The 20,189-nt window shown below is 43.2% G+C and overlaps 1 protein-coding gene across 3 annotated transcripts in view; it reads right to left on the bottom strand.

The window, feature by feature from the left end:
• The window catches only part of LOC135705511 (anoctamin-5), an 85,478-nt gene extending 66,788 nt beyond the window's left edge, over positions 1 to 18,690 (bottom strand). Inside the window, exon 1 of one of the 3 annotated variants that reach the window (XM_065227279.1) lies at positions 18,357 to 18,690. Coding sequence is in view for 2 of the 3 variants with exons in the window: in XM_065227278.1 (XP_065083350.1) it covers positions 3,800 to 3,821 (22 nt within the window). In the remaining variant the exon portion in view is untranslated. Of the gene's footprint in view, positions 1 to 3,799; positions 4,610 to 18,356 lie in introns of those variants that run through there. The other 2 variants (XM_065227278.1, XM_065227280.1) reach the window with 2 other exon arrangements.
• Positions 18,691 to 20,189: the final 1,499 nt, after the last annotated feature.

Raw genomic sequence — 20,189 nt, 5'->3', positions numbered from 1 at the left:
TAATGTCTGTAGTATCGAAATATGTCCAAACAGATTCAAAGTGTCTATGTGGATTGTACCCGACCTATTGGTACGTATACAGGATGTTATAGGTTCCGAAATCATTCTGGAGATCAGATTATTTTTCTACTAGATCACCCAAGACTAATTCAATATCTGTAGTATCGAAATATGCCCAATCAAATTTGCAGTGTCTATGTGGATCATGCCAACCTATTTCCGTATATGCCAAATGTTCTAGGATTTCCAAATCGATATTTCGATACTACAGATATTATCCTCATCTTTGTTGATCTAGTAAAACAAATCATCTGAACTGCAGGACGGTTTGGAGAACCTAGATCATCTGGTATACGTGGAAATAATTAAACATTATCCATATAGACACTCTGAATCTGTTTGGACATATTTCGATACTACAGACTTTATCCCAGTCATGATTGGTCTAGTAGAATAAATCATCTGAACTCCAGAACGATTTGGAGAACCTAAAACATCTGGTATACATGACAATAGTTCATGCATGATCCACATAGACACTGTGCATCTGTCTGGAAATATTTCGATACTGAAGACATTGTCCCAATCTCGGTTGATCTAGTAGATCAAATTATCTGAACTCCAGGACGATTTGAAGAACCTACAACATCTGGATTACTCGGAAATAGATGATCCACATAGACACTTTGAATCTGATTGGACATTTTTCGATACTACAGACATTATTGCAGTCTTGGTTGATCTAGTAAAGGGTGATACGGTCAAAATTTGGTCAAGGGAAAACGCGTGTAAATCGGGAAATCGTTTATTTAAAAAATCAAATTAAATTTCTTTTTCAAGTTCAATTAGTATAAAATTCAGGAAAAATATTCAGTTAGGCTTCCGCTTTTCCAAATCCGAATTGCCGGGCCTTACGCTTGACCCCTGCCATCAGATTTTGTACAGCCACCTTGTCCACCTTCTTCGCCGCAGAAAGCCAGTTTGCCTTGAACTGCTGCTCGCCCTTAGCAGTTTTTTGGTCTTCTTTAGGTTCCGCTTGACAATAGCCCAGTATTTCTCAATTGGCGTGTTGGGAGGGTTCTTGTCCTTGGGAACCACCTGCACGTTGTTGGCGGCGTACCACTCCATGGCCTTTTTACCGTAATGGCAAGATGCCAAATCCGGCCAAAACAGTACGGAACAACCGTGTTTCTTCAGGAAAGGCAGCAGACGTTTATTCAAACACTCTTTCACGTAAATTTCTTGGTTGACAGTCCCGGAAGCTATGAAAATGCTGCCTTTCAAGCCACAGGTACAGATGGCTTGCCAAACCAGATATTTCTTTGCGAACTTTGACAGTTTCATGTGCTTGAAAACATCTGCTACCTTTCCCCTTCCTTTTGCCGTATAAAACTCCTGTCCCGGAAGCTGCTTATAGTCGGCTTTGACGTAGGTTTCGTCGTCCATTACCACGCAGTCAAACTTCGTCAGCATCGTCGTGTACAGCCTCCGGGATCGCGCTTTGGCCATCGTATTTTGTTTATCATCGCGATTTGGAGTCACTACCTTCTTGTAAGTCGATAGTCCGGCTCGTTTTTTGGCTCGATGCACGGTTGTAGACGATACACCCAGCTTATTTGCGGCATCTCGGAGAGAGAGGTTAGGGTTTCGCTTGAAACTACCGGCAACTCTCTTTGTCGTCTCAGCGGCTTCCGGTTTTCGATTTCCCCCCGATCCAGACTTCCTGGCTGTCGACAAACGTTCCCCAAACACTTTAATTACATTTGTAACGGTTGATTTGGCAACTTTTAGCGATTTTGCCAACTTTGCGTGCGAGTAGCTCGGATTTTCGCGATGCGCGAGCAAAATTTTGATACGCTGCTCTTCTTGCTTGGACGGCATTTTGACAACTGAAGAGTGAATTCCAAAATCAAAATAGGAGCAACATTCTACACACACACACCTTCAAAATGAGGGGTGTTCAGGTTTTTAAATGCAAAATTGAAAGAAATACGTCAAGTTGATATTGACCAAATTTTGACCGTATCACCCTTTAGAACACATCAACTGATGTCCTGGACGATTTGGAAAACCTATAATTTCCGGTATGCATAGTAATAAGTCGTACGATTTCGACGCGTACATGATCCACAAAGTCACATATATACGGTTCGGTTATGATTTGACAACGAAAAGTGCTAGTGCATATTAGAAATAAAAAAAAAATATGAAAATGTCTCACCATTGGACAGAACCCAAAGAATATCCGTGTAAATACACAACCGCGACGTGACCAACAAGGGTGACTTATGAAACTCTGGTAATTTCTCGATTATGTGCAGGGTGTTTGGTTTGAATCGGTAAAAAATTGAGAAAACTAGAGCCAAATTAACTACAACATTTAGGACAGCAAAATACGTCAGAGACGCAAAGGTTAATTTTCAAGAAAATTTGCATTTCAAATGAAAATGCATTAATTTGAAAAAAATAATGTTTCATCAAATCTAGGCCGGTATTATTCAATAGAATCTCATAATGTAAGGGTGTTTTATTATGTTCACTAATTACTCAGAATTTATACTATACATAAATAACTGAAGATGATACAATGCTATTTAAAAAAATCAAAAGTTACAAACGATACTCCTTTAGCTCAGTCGGTAAAGGCGCAGCTACAAAGCAAGTCCATGCTGCAGGCGACTGAGTTCGATTCCCGTCCGGTATATTAATTTTTCGGGTTGGAAAATTTCTCTTCCTTATTGGCCATAGGATGGTACAGGCATAGAAAGCTCTCAATTAAAATGTGAAAGTACTTCAAACAACACTAAGTTGAGAGCAGGCAAAAATCTAATATGCTATAAGCAATAAGCTTGAAATGCCATGTAATAGTATACAAATGCTATTTTTAGGCAATGAAAACAGTTTTTTTTATCTCGGATTAGTACTTGAAATCGCGGATTTCGCGGATCAAATTTAGGAAATCTTGTAACAGCCCAGGACTTGCCATTTCACAACTGATCATCCTGCAAATACCTAACGGACCATTTTCCTAACATCAATATTGTTATCATCATCACAGCAACCCACATTTGCCAACGTTTAACGGATTACGATTTTATTTTACTTTTTTATAATATGTATAATATGCCATGAACTAACTATTGTAACTATTTATTATTCAATTGCCAAGGGGGGCCTCACTGGATCTTTCAAACGCCCTCTCCACGTTATCATTAAACGGAAGATGAATCAGCATGCGGCTGAAAATCTCGATAATAGACATAAAAAATAGGTTTATCTATACTAATTAACATACAAATTTTAAACGCAATGCGCAAAGCCGGGCTACAACCAATCGTCCCAAATTTTGCACAGTTGTTTGGGACCCCAAATGGAACCAAAGAAGATAACGATGACCTACCCTAATGAGCATAGAGGAAATATGCCATCACTCTTCCGGGTTATTTCGTTCCAGCTAGACAACCACTGGTCCAATCGGGTGTCTACCAGTTCCAAATGAAAGTAGATTGCAATACCTTTCGAACGGTGGCTGGAATAACGATTGACGGATAAATTTGATTCATAACCTTTCTTGCAAAATATCAAACTTTACGAGTGTACTTTTTTATGAATTGTCACAACCACCCTAGACACCCCGCGCCAAATTGATAAACACCACCACCTGAGTGCGAATGCCGACCGAGCACGTGTACCCACATATTTTTCGTCTTTTTTTTTCAATTCATATCGAGCAAATCGCAAACCCCCGATATCGATAGCGCGCACAAGTGCCGCAGCGCTATCACCGAATCATTCATACCTTGCCGATACATGCTCCTCATTGTGTTTCCGTCTGTTATTATTATTATTATTCCGTCGGGTGGCAGAAATTTCCTCGTGTGATTTTATCTAATGCCTCGCTGCTTTGCACTCTTTTTCTTCGTTTCACTCAGGTACATCACTCCGATCTAACATTTTGTGTCTTCCTAAAGCTTCCACAACATTCGTTACACTAGCATGCCCTCACCCTCGGAACGGAACGAACAAATCAGAAAATAAAAATAACACTACATTTGTTGTAAACTCCCAGAGTTCACTCTACTGGAACTGTGACGTGCTTTGTTTTCGTTTGGTCTAAAAACCAGCGGGGGAAGTAACTAGTAGGCGAACACTCTCCGAACCCCGAATGCCAATTTCACGTAAATAATTCATGTGCATAAAACTTCCTCACGCTTTCCCGACGTTCCGCGTCGCGTCACGTCGCTCGATCTGTGATCTATGCTCTATGCTTCCATGCACCGACTCGAAGCAAGCTTCGGATGATAGCGCAAGGGCGTTTAATCTACCACCGCTCATTAACCGTCGCCTACTTCGGTTTTTTTTTTCGCACTCACTGACTGACTGCACTTTCATTTACTGCACTGGGGATGATGCATCTTTTCGCGTGCACTCACAAATGGAATGTCGTCATTTTTCCATTATGAATTAATTTTTTTTTGCTCCAACGTCAAACTTGACGTTTGTCACTGCACTTCGGTTTGGCCCAATTCACCGACTGGTGAATGACGTTTCAAAGATTGCACTCAATTAACAGCGAACAAAACCACACAAAATTAACAATTCAACACTCTAGATCACTAAACAATAATCAACAAACAACCGTGTGCCTGGAACAACAACGAAACGGGAGCTGGAGGAATAATGGAGAAGCGCAGCACGACGAAAACAAAAGCGCACAACATCCGAACGCGTTCGCCACCGGGAGCCGATTGATGAATTTTCAGTTTAACTCATCGTTGTCGAGAGACCGAGATACCGACCTTCCGTCGGCATCGTGATGCACCACCCGCCCCGGGCCCATCATAATCGTATAATCCGCATATAAATGGTGCCGTATAAAATATACACTGCCGATTGCCGCTATCAGCCCCGCGCCAGGCCAGCTCGTAGAGTCGTAGGTGAAATGTGTTTTTTGTTGTTGTTGTTGTTGTTGTTATTGTTGGGACATTTTATTCATTTTTGCTCCACCGTACGATAGTGGTAGTGTCCAGGTGTAGGTTCCTATAGGCTCTCGGTGCGAGAGTATATGGGTGGTTAATGTTTTCCCACCCAACTTTCCGGCCCAGTGGCCCCTAGCTCTAGCCCTCTCAATTCCCATACATGTATGAATTGAGGAAAACGACGAAACGAAGCTTTGAACGAACTGGTTGAGCATTTCCGTTTTTGGGTGGCTGCTCGTGCTCGGTTGCTCACGTAGGTACCTACTTTGCCACTTGCCGGTAATTTTTCGTCACCGCACCACCGCACCGGTTTGCTGGGGGATTGAGAATGAATGCTGGGTTCTATCTGGCAGTAGGGTGGGTCCAAAGCGAGATTCTTTTAACTTATTGAGGCCCGATAGCGATTAATGCTGGCAATAGTGACTTACATTTGTTAAAAAACGTGACTTAAGAGAAGAAAAGTAGTCGTTCTGATGTTTTAGACTTTTTCAATAGAAAGCTTATTACGAAACCCACGGTAAAAGCCAGAGTGGAAACTTTTCTCAAACCTGTTTTCCATTTCCGGTACCGTCAACGAACGACATGAACATGAAAAAAACTTGGTTTTTCTGCCACTCTCCGGATGGAATCCATGTTTCCGTTGGTCGCCTGCTTCCCGATGTGAAAGGGTTCTCAGGGCAAAATTGTCCGCAACGTCTTATTTTCCACAGATGAGATGGTTGGGATGGCAGAGGTCTCGACCTGGATGGTACGCGGAATCTACAGCTCGATTGCAGTTCACTAATAGAACGTTCCACAGAAACTAACATTTCTGCTTAAAATCCACTCCTCGAAAACTAAACTGGGGATTGTTTTTCATTAAAAGCACTTCAGAACGGGGAACCAGGCGCAAACATCTTGACAGCAAAAATAAACACGACCGTTCGCCGGCACAGCCTACTTCATTCTCCTGCCTTGAAGTTCTTTTGTAGTTTATGAAACTAGCCTGATGCTCACAATACCTCTCATCAAATTTTTAAACTTCCCTGAATTTTTTTCGGACTTCCTAAAGCTTTCTCAATTTTTCTATCGATCATGGATCTTCTCTAAAGTTTTAACAATTCGCTGAAGTGCTCTAAATTTCTTTAAAATTTATGTATTTTCTCCAATGTTCAATGGACTGCTCTGAGGTTCTCTGTTCTTTCCTGAAGTTCTCGAAACTTCTCTAAAGTTTTTTGCAGTTCTCATAAAGCTTGTTGTACTGCTCTTATTTTAATTGAGCTTAACATGTTTAAAATTTCCCGTTAATTTTATTAAACACGTGAACTTGCCGCTATTTTTGGAGCTTACTAAACTTCTTTGAAATGCTCCAGCATTTTGCTTATGTTCATGGAAGATCCTGAAGTTCTCGGTATTCCCTTAAGTTCCATAGATTTCTATGAAGTTTTCGAAATGTTTCTTAAGATCTCTGCACTTCTTCAAAGTTTTCGTAGTTTTTCTGAAATTTCTGTAACTTTTTAAGATCCCGTAATTTTCTTGGAATTAAATCGAAAAAAATAATATAGATCTATGATTTTCACTGAAGATCTAATTACAAACAGTGAACAATGAATTATCAATCCGTAAAGCTAACGCGATTCTTCCAAATAAACGAACTGAAGCTCTCAAGATTTCTCTAAAGTTCCTGAATTTCTTTAAAGTTCTCTAGACTACCCTGAATTTCTCAGTATGCTTTTTAATAGGAACCCGCAATTTTACTGAAATTCATTGTATTGCCCTGAAGTTTCAACAATTTTCCTTAAGTTTTATAAATTTTGTAAACGCTCGCGGAACTTTGCCCTAAATCACGATTTTTTCTGAAGTTATCTGGACATCCCAAGTAACCAGAAATCCCGCCTTTTTGCAATATAAGGCTGATAAGCTTTATATTAGCCGCATGTTAGCCTTATATTGCAAAAAGGCGAATTAGCGGGTTTGTTGGTTACTTAGGATCTCTGCTAACCTGAAGTTCTCTAAATTTGTTTAGTGTTCCGGCAAATTTTCTGATATAGGGGAAATGGATGTAATGTCGGTCTAAATGCCCCTAATTTGGGCCCATACATGATTTCAGCAATCGACTAAATTTTCAATAGCTTGCTTGCTTGAGCTTGATTGACCGCCCACGGTTGCTACTCTGTTATTGCCAGATCAGCTGTAATTACACAGAGAACCAATAGACGATGCTTGGGACTAGCAATCATCATCAATGTGTAAAAACTGGTGATCTTAAATTAGGTAATACCAGCGCTGGCCGCGCCCGAACACAGGTCAAGAAAGGAATGGAAAGGATTGTGTTGACATGACACTCGCTTTGATGGAAGCCGAGAACACCTCTGCACTTCCACGAGAAATCACTGGGATGTTGGATAAGAGGGTTGGGTTTGCAGCAGGGTTCGTTTTGTTAAACGATAAGCAGAATTGATGTCCTAACGATCATATAACGCGAAGGAGCTTGGGACTAAACCCTCGGTCTTCTGCTCAGTAAGCAAAAACGTTTGCCACTAGACAGACGAGCACCTTTTTAATCACCGAGTTGCTGTTATTACCATGTAGTCATGTTAACAAATAAAACGATTGACGAGTCTTGAATGCGGATGGGCCTGAGATTAGACTCATGATCATCGACCGCGTTACGAAAAGTGGTCAGATTTGGACTACTTATAACTCTGTCAATAGCAGATGGATTTTAATTCTAAATAAGCCAATCGATTGGAAATTTTTCTACAAATCTGTTAAACTAAACACTTTACCATTTTCCAATAGGTCACCATTGAAAATTATACAAATGTCCAACTGTTATAATGGTATCAAAATTATCATCGATTGCGCTTTCCCTAACATAGATTTCAAAATCGAATTCCATCCAGCCTCGTGTGTGGTGGTGTCCGGTCGGTCATCATCAGCAGCAGCAACAGCAGCAGTGCTTTCGGCGCGTGGCGTTGTACATTTTTCTCCAGTACACAACGAAAGGCTCCCCACAAGCAGCTAAAGGGTGTCCACGATGAAATTGCCACACAATGAAATTGCTCTAACTTTTTAACCGTTGGGTAGAATTTAATGAAAATTTGGGTGGATTTAGTTCATAGTGCATTATTTACATCCTGCAAGTTTTAAAGTCCTGTGATCAAAACTCGCGGAAATGGAGTCGAAAGGACAGCTCGTGCGTGATAAAATCTTGCGCATTCATCACGAGAACAAGGATCTCTCGCATCGTTCCATCGCTAAAACGTTGGGAATCGCGAATTCCACGGTGTCGCGAGTGATTAAGCGGTTCGAGGAACGGTTGACCACCGATCGGAAGCCCAGAAGTGAAGGAAAAAGTATTCCGTACAACACCAAAAATCACAACCGCGTAGTTTGGGCCTTCAACCGAAATCCGAACGCCTCCGTTAGGGATGTGGCTAAGAAGCTGCACCTAAGCCGAAGTTTTGTCCAGAAGGCCAAAACTAAGGCTGGGCTTCAAACGTTCAAGGTACAAAAGGCCCCTAATCGCGACGAGAAGCAGAACAAGTCCGCCAAAACCCGTGCCAGCAAGTTGTACCTCAACATGCTGACGAAAGTTGAATGCTGCATCATGGACGACGAAACATATGTGAAGGCCGACTTCAAACAGATCCCCGGCAACCTGTTTTTCACGGCCAAGGATAAGTTCAGCGTTCCGGAGCATGTCCGCACTCAGAAGATGTCCAAATTTGCGAAGAAATTCCTGGTTTGGCAAGCCATCTGCACGTGCGGGAAGCGGAGTGCACCTTTCGTGACCCAGGACACGATGAACGGACAGGTGTACATAAAAGAGTGCCTCCAGAAGCGGCTGCTTCCTCTCCTGAAGGCCCACAACGTCCCAACAATCTTCTGGCCGGATTTGGCCTCATGCCACTACTCCAAGGACGTGCTGAAGTGGTATGCGGACAATAAGGTCAATTTCGTGCCGAAAATGTTCAACCCTCCCAACACTCCGGAGCTCCGCCCCATCGAGAAGTACTGGGCGATTATGAAGCAGCACCTTCTTAAACGACCTAAGGTAGTGAAGACAGTCGAGGAACTGAAGAAAGTATGGGTTTACATGCAAAAAACGGTTGATTCACAGGTTGTGCAGAATCTTATGGCCGGGGTTAAGGCCAAGGTGCGGGCATTTGCGTATGGACTGTAAATAAAATACGAGTAAAATGGTAAAATGAAGTTTAATAGTTATTTCTCAATCCCTGAAAATTTGATGGCAATCGGATGAAAACTCGAATTTTGCGAATCAATTTTGTGTGTGGCAATTTCACCGTGGACACCCTTTACACCATGGAAATCGGATGTTGCAGAGAGCCTCGAGATCAACAAACAACGGAATTCAACTTTACTCAACAGGGATCAAGGAAACGAACACACATGCCTTTACAAGTTACTACCTAGAGCACATCAACGAGATTTCAGTTTAGCTTCTAAGTGAAAATGTACCTAGGTTGATAGATATTTGGAAAAATGTTATGTTTTCTTCAGTCGAGTACTTCAGTACAAGACACTGAAGAAGTCTGCACACTGTAGACGAAATACGCATATCTGTCAAGGATAAGCTAATAAGGTAGTGGAATTAAATGGAAATTACTAATCCTTCCCTCTCTTTTCATACAGGTATTCCACTAAGACGCCCACATTCACATGGATCCAAAAATATGTTTTCTGCACAAGAAGCAATGCATTATTAGCAATGAATTATAACGAATTCAGATTAAGAATTATTTTAGTTTAGTCACCCCACGTGACTAGAACGTCGCATGATCGAATGTGTTGTTTTGTTGCTTTACAGTGCTTGCTAGATTTTCGGCACCAGACTGTTGGAGATGATTTACAGATGATTTGTACGCGATGATTAAGTAATTAAATTCTCCCTGTTCGGCATGCAAACTAATTCACCCGCCCGAATAGATTTAACTGAATGAAGCGAATAATGTTTCTACACTATAAAAGCGTCACCACACAACCTAGTTGTGCCATAAATTAGTTTCAATTAATTGGCCTCTGTCTGGTCCACGGGTATGCAATTACAGTTTTATTTTATTACTCCATCGGTTGAAAACAGGAAGTTAGTAAAACTCGTAACATGGTAAAAGGGCTTATCTTTGAAGATCATGAACATACAATTGTCGATGTACATTTCAGATGGTTCAATACATTGACCTATTATATTCTTCAATTTTCATTGTGGATCATCACCACGGTCATGCAAACACATGTTCAATCACATGCAATCAATTAACGAAGATAGGCTCTTGTGGCATGTTACATACGTGCGTATGTATTTTATAGGTTAAATGAAAGAAGTGCGGTCTCCGAAAACCAGCCAAATTAGTTAATATTTAGGGATGTAGCTGCGATGACGGATTATCTGTTCTACAAGTCTCAATCGTGGTCTGCAGAGCCCCCATAAAACCAAATTTGTAACTTGGGAAGTCTACAAGTAAAAATTGCCAAAATAACCATAACTTTACATAGTTGAAACAGCTAATGCTATGTTCGCTATTTTCTCACACAGCAGTGCGATCTTATCAAAAGCAGGTTACTTCATGCTAGCTAGAGTTCGTGTGTCGTGCGTTATCAGAATTTATTTATTCAATCACGATCCGGAATGATTGAAACTAGCAGCACTAGTTAAAAGGTTGTGTAGTGTAAAGTTTACTGAATTGTAGCCAACAAACGTCATCATCGGATTTGTTTAACAGTGGGGATTTTCCAACGTCACGATCGAAGATAAGTTTGTTTTTTTTTCTAAAATGCTGATAACGAACTTTATTTACATACATATCATCGCACAATAAACAGCGAAAAGGAAACTAACAAGTGCGTAGAACTCAACAAACAGTACAAAACATGATAAGTAAGAGCGTTATTGCAACACAATACAATTATAAGCTTTGCTGAAGATCGTTTCCCAGCTGGATTGATTGCGGATCTTATGAATATTCAAAGTTTAAAGTTCAAGTATAAAAACGAGCTTACCACTGCGAAAACAAAGTGTGCTTTGACAAATTTGAACTGTTTTGGTAGGAGATTCATTTTTGACGTAGGACCAAAACGCCCTTTTTGCTTTCGCTCGGAGTAAAGGGCGAACACGAAATTATTGCGACACATTCAACAGGGCATAACTTTTTTACCATTGGGTAAAAATCAACCAAATTTTGCACACTTTCTCATTGATGTGTATTGTGTAAATGCTGTCAAACTCGAAGTCGTGTTTTTCGATTCAACGAAAATGGAGGTGAACCAACGCGAGTTAAGAGAACAAATTCTTTCAAAACACCTGGAATTTCCTGACCTGTCGCACCGGCAGTTGGGAAAAATGTTGAACATTCACCATTCAACCGTCTCCAGAGTGTTGAAGCGGTTCCAGGAGCGGTTGACGTTGGACCACGGCAAAGGAGCTGGAAGAAAACCGGGACTGGAGAACAAAAAGACGGAGGGAAAGGTGAAGCGGATGATTAAAGCAAATCCCAACGTCTCAAACCGTGATTTGGCTAAAAAGATCGGCATGTCGCAGAGCGACGTCCAGAATGCAAAGAAGAGAGCTGGACTACAATACATACAAGGTACAGAACTTCCCAAACCGCGATGAGCGGCAACAATCGACGGCTAAAACTCGGGCACGGAAGCTCTACGAGAAGATGCTGACAAAATATGGCTGTTGTGTGATGGACGACGAAACGTATATAAAAGCCGATTTTAAGCAAATTCCGGGGTTGGAGTTTTTCACCGGCAAGAGCAAGTTCGATGTGGACGACAAATTTAAGAAGAAGAAAATGTCGAAGTTCGCCTCCAAATATCTCATTTGGTAGGCCATCTGCTCTTGCGGTCTGAGGAGTGAGCCTTTCGTGACAAAGGGCACAGTAAATGGCGAGATCTACAAATCTGAGTGCCTCGAGAAGCGCCATTTGCCGTTCTTGCAGCAGCACGACGAAGCTCTGCTATTTTGGCCAGATTTGGCATCATGCCACTATTCTAAAAGTGTCCTGGAGTGGTATGAGGCCAATTCTGTCCATTTTGTTCCAAAGGACATGAATCCGCCAAATTGTCCGGAGCTGCGCCCGGTGGAGCAGTACTGGGCAATAATGAAGCGGGAACTTCGGAAGAGCAAGAAGACAGTCAAAGACGAGAAGGACATGTTAAGAAAATGGAAAAAAAACTGAGAAACTGGTACCGGATGACACTGTAAAGACTTTGATGGAGGGCATCAAGCGAAAATGCGTTCAATTTTACACTCAAGGTCCATCGATTAACTTTTCTTTTGATTTTTGAAGTAAATATATGCATAAAATTACCCTAAAATTTTGGTTTGATTCTAAACATTATAAAAAAATTGGCATGACATTTTCGGTGTCGCAATAATTTCGTGTTCGCCCTTTAATATACCCTGCTGGAGGAACAATTGGACGAAGAACGGGACAACCAAAGCAACCGCAGCCGGATGAGTCGACGAGCGAGTCTACACATGTGACACAACGAGTGCAACAGCATTCCTCGGAAATCGCGCCAGGTGAGGAAGCCAGCAGAAATACCGAAGTCCGATGAATCGGTCGAGCGCCGTAATCCGGCAACGGGATGTCAGACAGTGGTCCACCCAGCGAAGGAGCAGGAAAAGGTGATATTATTGCCGATGGATCACAATCCGGCGCTGCGAAAGCAACGACGGAAAACCTTAGTGGAATTGCCGAAGCTTTTTTCTGGAATCAGCAGCGAAACAGATTCCCAAGACAGTTCCGGATCAGCGAATAGAGGCTCTGTACTTCGACGAAATCATGTCCACGAGCAACAAGCAGGGAGAAATTGGTTTCGTGTTGGATAATGAATGGTAGTCGCTGATGCTGCTCATGGGCCTCCCAAAGATCTACGAGCCCATGATCACGTGACTGGATGCCTCAGGCAGTGCTGCAAAATCTCGACAGTACACGGTGATATTGACAAAAACTGCTTTGGTCACTCATTTTAGCTAAGAATCATAGTCAAGGCAAACCATGTCAATTGTCAATGACAATGGTGTCAGTGACGAACATGTGCAGATTTGTTTATTAGCTAAATTTGTAACGAAATTAAATGACTTGAGCAAAACAATTACATGGATCCATTTTAGTGAACAAGTATCTACGTCCTGAGCTACTTGGATAACAATAATGTGACACAGAATGTACTAAATTACACTTTTTGTTACCAGGTGAATCTTTGTCATTGACGAAAAAATGAATGAGATTTTGACGAAGGTTTTTTTGAGGATCAAGTCTGTCAGTGACTATGTGACGAACAATTTTGTCAATATCGCGCGAAAGTCTGTCAATGACAATGACAAATCTCAGCACTGGCCTCAGGTATCAAGCTCACGGCGAATATGGTGACATCGAAAATTCTTCAAGACGTCGCCATGGATACTAATATCGAGTCAAGCGGTGCTGCCGAAGCGCTATCCACCCGTGAAAGCAAGTTCCAGAAGAAGAAGGATAAGTCCGGTGTAAAATGTTTCAAATGCGAAGCTGAAGTCGAAGCCCGAGAAAGGATTCCATGAAAAGCAAACGACTTTGATGGCGTGCATGAAATCGAAACTGGAGTCTCGGAGAGCATTTTTTCTATTCCTGTTCCGGCCGTCCGCAGCGTCAAACTCGATACCGATGTAAAAAGTATGTGCAGTACTCTAGATATCGCTGATGTTCTCTTCGTTCTAGACCTAGCGGTCAACCTGCTCTCGGTGAGCCGTATTTGCAAGAAAGGGTACCGGATCAATTTCTCGAGGAACTTTTGCGAGGTATCAAGCAAGTCCACCGGTGAGATCATCGCGACCGGTACGGAGGTGCCGTCAATGATTGCTGGGATCGAAGTCCGTGGCCAGGACATACCAACGTGCATCGAGTGTGCAGGAGGTAAGCACCACAAACAAACGTTCAAGTCGTTGAGTAGGCGATCCACTGAATTGTTGGAGCTGGTCCATTCGGACCTATGTGGACCAATGGAGAAGACATCGCTAGGAGGAAGCAAATATTTCATTACCTTCATAGACGATGCCAGCCGAATGACACACACTTACTTCCTGAAATCCAAAGCTGAGGCATTTGATGCGTTCGTGGAATTCAAAGCGTATGTCGAGAAGCAGACAGGCAAATCTATCAAGCGTTTGCGAACCGACACACCGAAAATCACACCAATTGAAGAATTCACTGGAACGCCATTCACTGCCAGACGTTTCAAATCTACGAGTTTTCGGATCGAAGGCGATGGCGTATGTCCCAAGAAGAAATGGGATCCGGAGTCGAGGCCGTGTATCCTGGTTGGGTATGCTGACTGTTCCAAAGGATACCGAGTGTACGACCCAACAACGATGCAAGTATTCGTGAATCGTGATGTGATCATCCTGAGCGAAGAGAGGGAGCACCCGGAGCGGACCGGAAAACCAGAGCAGGCAAATGAAGAGAAAGACGCTGAAAGGATGAAAAAGACGATTCCGATACAGTTGCATTGCAGCAGTTCAGTACGCTCCCTCTGCAATCAACTCGTTTCTCAACCTACCACGAGGCGCAGGCAAGTATTCTGACTTTAAGGTGACGTACAGTATCCTTCCTCGGAATCTTGCCCTTCCACAGGACCATCATGGCCAAGTGAGGCCAGCGACGATCATCAACGCGCTCCCGTCAAACGAAAAGGAAGAAGATGTTGGACCGTAACACGATTCTGGGCATAGTGACTGTCATGTGGAGCAATAATTCAATTAGCAATGGTATGTCTCCGTCATCCTCTACTCCACAGACTGCTAGCGAACCCGAGACGCTTCAGGAGGCATTAGAACGACTGGACCACGATGACTGAATCGGCGCAATGGATGTCGAGCATCGGTAGTTGTGCGATAACGACACATGGAGCCTTGTTGATGCGGTGACTGCATTCTGGCAGTGTGAACTTCATGGAGAGGAGATCTATATGGAACAACCGGAAGGGTTCCGGGACGCGCGGGCACCGACGAAGGTGTGCCAACTCAAGAAGACCCTGTACGGGTTGAAGCAGACGAGCCGTATCTGGAACCAGAAGGTGGATCTGAAACTCAAGGCGATTGGGTTTCAGCGATCTAACTATGACTCCTGCTTGTACTTCCGGTTCGGCGACGGAAAGGTTATCATCATTTCTGTCTATGTGGACGACTTTCTACTGTTTTCAAACGATCAAGCCCTGGTGGACGAAGTCAAGCAACAACTGTAACTCTGAATACAGTTGTTGCTTGACTTCGTCCGCCAGTGCTTGATCGTTGGAAAACAGTAGAAAGTCGTCCACATAGACAGAAATGATGATCACCTTTCCGGCGCCGAACCGTCAGCCTGGGGGACGTCAAGCACATCTTGGGACTGCGGGTCAACTGATCCGATGGCATGTTAGCCATAGACCAGGAGCATTACATTGACAAACTTCTGCAGCGATTCCGGATGGAAGGATCCAACTCCGTATCGACACCCCTGGACGTGAAGCAAAAGTTGACCCGGTGATGCAACCCGAATCTGTGGAAGAGAAAGAGAAGATGAGAAGCACTCCGTTCAAGGAACGACGTCGAAACTCGTCGTTCCATAACCGGCTACGTATTCCTGCAAAGTGGTGGTGCTATTTCTTGGAGCTCGAAGAGGCAGTCCACCGTAGCGCTTTCCACCACCGAGGCTGAATATATGGCACTCTCTTCTGCCACCCAGGAAGCAGCATGGTGCGATAACAAGAGCGCAATAAGTCTAGCGGAGAAGGATGTCGGCTACTCTTCAAGAAGCAAGCATATAGACATAAGGCATCATTATGTACGAGATCAGTTAGATTGTAGAGCTATTACATTGAATTATGTCCCATCTAACGTTCAGGCAGCAGATCTCTCTAGATCCAGATAGAGCTGGAATTAGGGCGTAACAGCTTTTGTAAACAATTACTTCTATCGATGATTTATAGGAACTAAAGACACGCCCACGCAGACCAACATAACCATCGGATAGGGAAAGTCTTTCCCTACCCGATGAGGAGGTTGGTTTGCGTGGGCGAGCCTTGAATTTCTAGAAATCATCGATTGAAGCCATTGTTTACAAAAGCTGTTGGGCCTTAATTCCAGCTCTATCTAGATGTTCACAAAAGCACTAGCGAACACAAAGCTGTTTGAAAATAGAAAAATTCAGGATTTCCCGCTTAAGGGGGGATGTTAGAACATAGTAAGCGTTTGTATAATTGTACGGTCACCAGGTAAGCCACCACTTTTTCCCACTGCGGCCGAGAAAAGTTCCGCTCAACCGAGCAATTATTATGAGGATTAGCCAGATTTGGAATTAGCCCGATACGAGTCCGGCGAGATTATTTGGGAAGGAACCAAACTGAGTTACCTCCAGCTATGGGTCCAATGCGCTGTTGGACAAGGTGCGGTCGACCTCAGCGCCCAGAGCAGAGCGACTCGAAACACTGATCGAGTTCGGGATGGCGGTGCAATGCTTGTGTGACCACCTGGAAGCAGCGCGTCAACAGGCTCACCCAACGAACCCGTGTCTGCTGATGGAGTTGGTGGAAAAGCAATAGCTTTAAAGCGCTCTCCATTGACAATCGTTGGAAGACAGGACAGCGCAGACTAACGAGCTCTGTCGTAGCTGCTTAAATGCGCACGGAAAACGGAGTTACCGCAATGGAGTTTTCTTCTACTACGCAGTGAAACAAGTAATTCAAGTAACGAGAACAGTTTATTAAGGCTGTGAACCATTTGCCGAGTTAAATTTAGCTCGTGGTTAAAAGTGACATTTCGAAAGTTATTTTCTATGTTCGAAAATCCCTGTGCTGTCGATCGACCGGTTTTAGAGAAGAACTTAGCCAAGGTTGTAAAAATTTGACTTCTTGTCTGTCAGAAGTAACCAAGTCGGATAACAGGGTTAATCGATAACTTTCCATCTGTCAAATTTTAACCAAAACTTAAAATAATCCACGAAATGGTTCAGAGCCTAAATAGGTCCATTCATCTTGATGGCTTGACAGGGGATGAATTAAGTTGTTTCAAGATTTTCATAGGCTACTATGATAGCTGGCTTCATCCAATGATTGCTACGTTTCTCGATAAGTTTATTAGGTTTTCGAAAATTTCAAGAGTTCACATGTTTATTTTTTTTTAAATTATAAATACTTTAACACTGTTGGATCATTCGTGCCTTATCTGGGTTGAGCTATGAATTCATGACATTGAAGTGCGAGGTATGGATTCATTTCTTTATGTTTTACAGATAAACTTTGGTATTCTACGATGTTCTAATCTTGCAAGGAGCTTGAGATGGCATCAATCTGCTTCTCTATCTTCAAGTAGCTTCGCAACACATTATGTCTCGCTCAGCCTCAGCGGAAAACGGAAAATGGTTAATAGTGAAAATAGTGGCCGATTAAAATAAACTTGGCCTAAAAAAGGAGATTTTTTAGTGATTGGCTTGCAAAAAGAGTGAGTCACTAAAAAGTGACTCGCTATTAGCCCTGTGTTTTTATTCGTCATCATCAAGAAATGATTCAATGATTTCATGAGAACACATATGATAGAATTGTCATTGATCGAAATGTAATAGATCCGGACAATCCGGCTCTGAATTTTGGGCAGTTTCAATAGGATTAGGAACCTCAGACAGTTTGTATCACTTTTGTCAAGCCAGCAAGTCTCACAAAATTTCAACACAAACCATCGACCTGATAAGAAACAGTTACAAAATCATCCGAGTCTAATTTGACTTAAATGGGAAGTCCGCTGCTAATACTTATTTTCGCATGCCTATCCTAACCAGAAAAATCAATACATTTTGCCTGTTATCGATTACGGTTTCCTTATCAGGCCTTTCCCGCTAATCCGTGCTGGAATGCCACATAAGCTTTTGTTTCGAATTTTGCACCCAGCAACAAAGTATGAGCGGATCGTAGACGCCGGGTCATATCACCATTAACTCACTAATCTCCCTCTAAAAAAATACACACCGAATGATTAACTTTGCAAATGTACCATACAAGGGAAATACGAGAAAACCTTCGCTTTTGCCAGAAGAAAAATGACATCATCGTAGTCATCACCATCATCAGTGGGCACAGTTCCATTCCACTAGTACCGTTCATCTTCTCCATTCACCATTTTTCCTCCCTCCATCATCCAGCGCTGCTGAAGGAAAGCGCAATTTTCAAAACAAATTCCGTTCCAGAAACTTTGTTCTATGCCCGATCAATTCCGGTCGACCGACACTATTAATAGAATCAATTCTCAACTAGTCGTGACCCCTCCCGATCGAATTCCGTAAATCTTTGCCACGAAATGCAGTAGAAGAGCACGAATGGGGGAAGGTTCCATATAGACAAAAGACAAAACCAACTCACCTTGATGTGGAGTCGCACAGCGCTATACAGATTGGAGTCGCACTGATTTCTTCAAACACTGCTCACCGTGCTGCAACCGGTGCACGCTGATAAGCGAAATGCCACTTGCTTCACACGTTCCGACGAGATAGTAGCCACTCTGTTATCAACCTAGTCTGCTTAGAAAGGTATGTACACTTTAATTGGAGTATCGACCGCCCGTCCGTCGTACGTCGCGAATTGCCTTCGATGACTGGCTGATGATGGCTTCTCCAGACACGATGTTCACACTCACCTACGCAACCCGCGGCGCGCGGTGCTGGTGTGTTGGTGTTTTGTGGATCAACAGATTGTAGTTTTACTCATACACATTTGCGGGAGTGGTGCTGCTTATGTTCATCAGGTGAAGTTCTGTAGTTCGGCTAGAATCAGTTCCAGGTTGTCCGGGCCTCCGAGGTTGTGCTCGTTGAGAAAGTCCCGTATGAACTGCCCGTTTTGAGATTTGCCATAGATCAAGTGGCACAACAGAATGCTGTTGGAGTCGTACAGAAGCTCCATCGCCTGCAGCTTCCGGTGGTATACTCGGAGAAGTTCCAAATTAACTTCATAGAACGGTTGGAACTCCATCAAATTTTGGTACGTTTCAAGAACTTTCCTGTCTTTAGTAAGACTTCTAACCGACTTCAGTTGATCGTCAAGAAATTCCTCACTCCCCGTTTGAATGTTAACCAGAATTCCTGCCAGCACTTTGTTCAAAGACCTGGAATTAATCGAACAGCAGTTGGCAATTTCCGCCGCTGTTCTCAAATTCAACTTCGCAGTATTCCGAACGATTTCCCTCGGATCGTCACTCCTCACATCGTCAAGCTTCTCCAGAATGTCCAAACCGCTCGCCACTTCCGGATCTCCTCTCTTCGTCAAACTAAGATAATCCCCCGCAGCCCTTCGCCACGCCAACCCCTTCTGCACATCCCCGATCACTTTCCGAAACTCTTCCTTACAGCTAAACCGCTTGTAAAACGCTTTGACAACACTCAAACACCGTTCCCCATCCTTGCCACACAAAATCCCCCGCGCCACACGATTCACAATTCCACTTTCACCATCTTCCCGCACAAAATCCCACTTCCGGGCACTCTCCGGCTGACCCCAATTAACCCGCAGCAGCTCTTCCAGCGTGTCGAAATTCTTCACCACCCGCCGGCTAGCTTGGAGGGCCGTGGCCAAAATGTGACCCAAAAACAACAACTTTTCACAACACTCCACCCGCGAGTACCGTTCGTCGCCATCCGCGGCCAGCTGCAGTTCCGTCACGATCGAGTCCACGTCGTCGGCCAGGAGGACCACATTTTCGAAATCGTACTCGGCCAGATTGGCCACCAGGTAGATCTGGTCGAATTTCATGGTTTTAGGCGAAGTTTAGGCACCGGAATTTACGTGTTTTTCGGCGTTTTTTGTTGGTAATCAATCGGGAGGACGCGCGCGCTTGTTGGAACTTGGAACGAGTCGCGAGGAGCTGTCAAAATCAGCTGTTTGTTTTAGTGAGCTTCGGCTTCGGACGAGCTCGGGAGTGTGTGTAAGGGGTTGTGAGAGCGCGAGACGACTAATACATAGGTGTAACAGTCGGAAGAAGTGTTAGTTTGTTTACTTAAATGAACCATGCCCATTTTTTTATGGCATGTTTGCTATACGAAATGCGCCTCGTGTTTATTGGCGAATTTCACATCAAAGATCGATTAATTGAGTAGGAAATCAGTTTGGCACGGCATTTGTGACCAGCATACACCTTCCGGTAGTATGAAACAGGTCAAAAACTGTTCAAATCCGCAGATAAAATTTTTGTTTTGAATTTCT

The sequence above is a fragment of the Ochlerotatus camptorhynchus genome, unplaced genomic scaffold (genome assembly GCF_037179485.1).
Source record: "Ochlerotatus camptorhynchus isolate MF236.1 unplaced genomic scaffold, CSIRO-AGI_Acam_v1.1 ptg000268l, whole genome shotgun sequence".
Lineage (NCBI taxonomy): Eukaryota > Metazoa > Arthropoda > Insecta > Diptera > Culicidae > Ochlerotatus > Ochlerotatus camptorhynchus.
The sequence above is the reverse complement of the archived record's forward strand: the minus strand, read 5'-3'. Positions and strand labels throughout refer to the sequence as shown.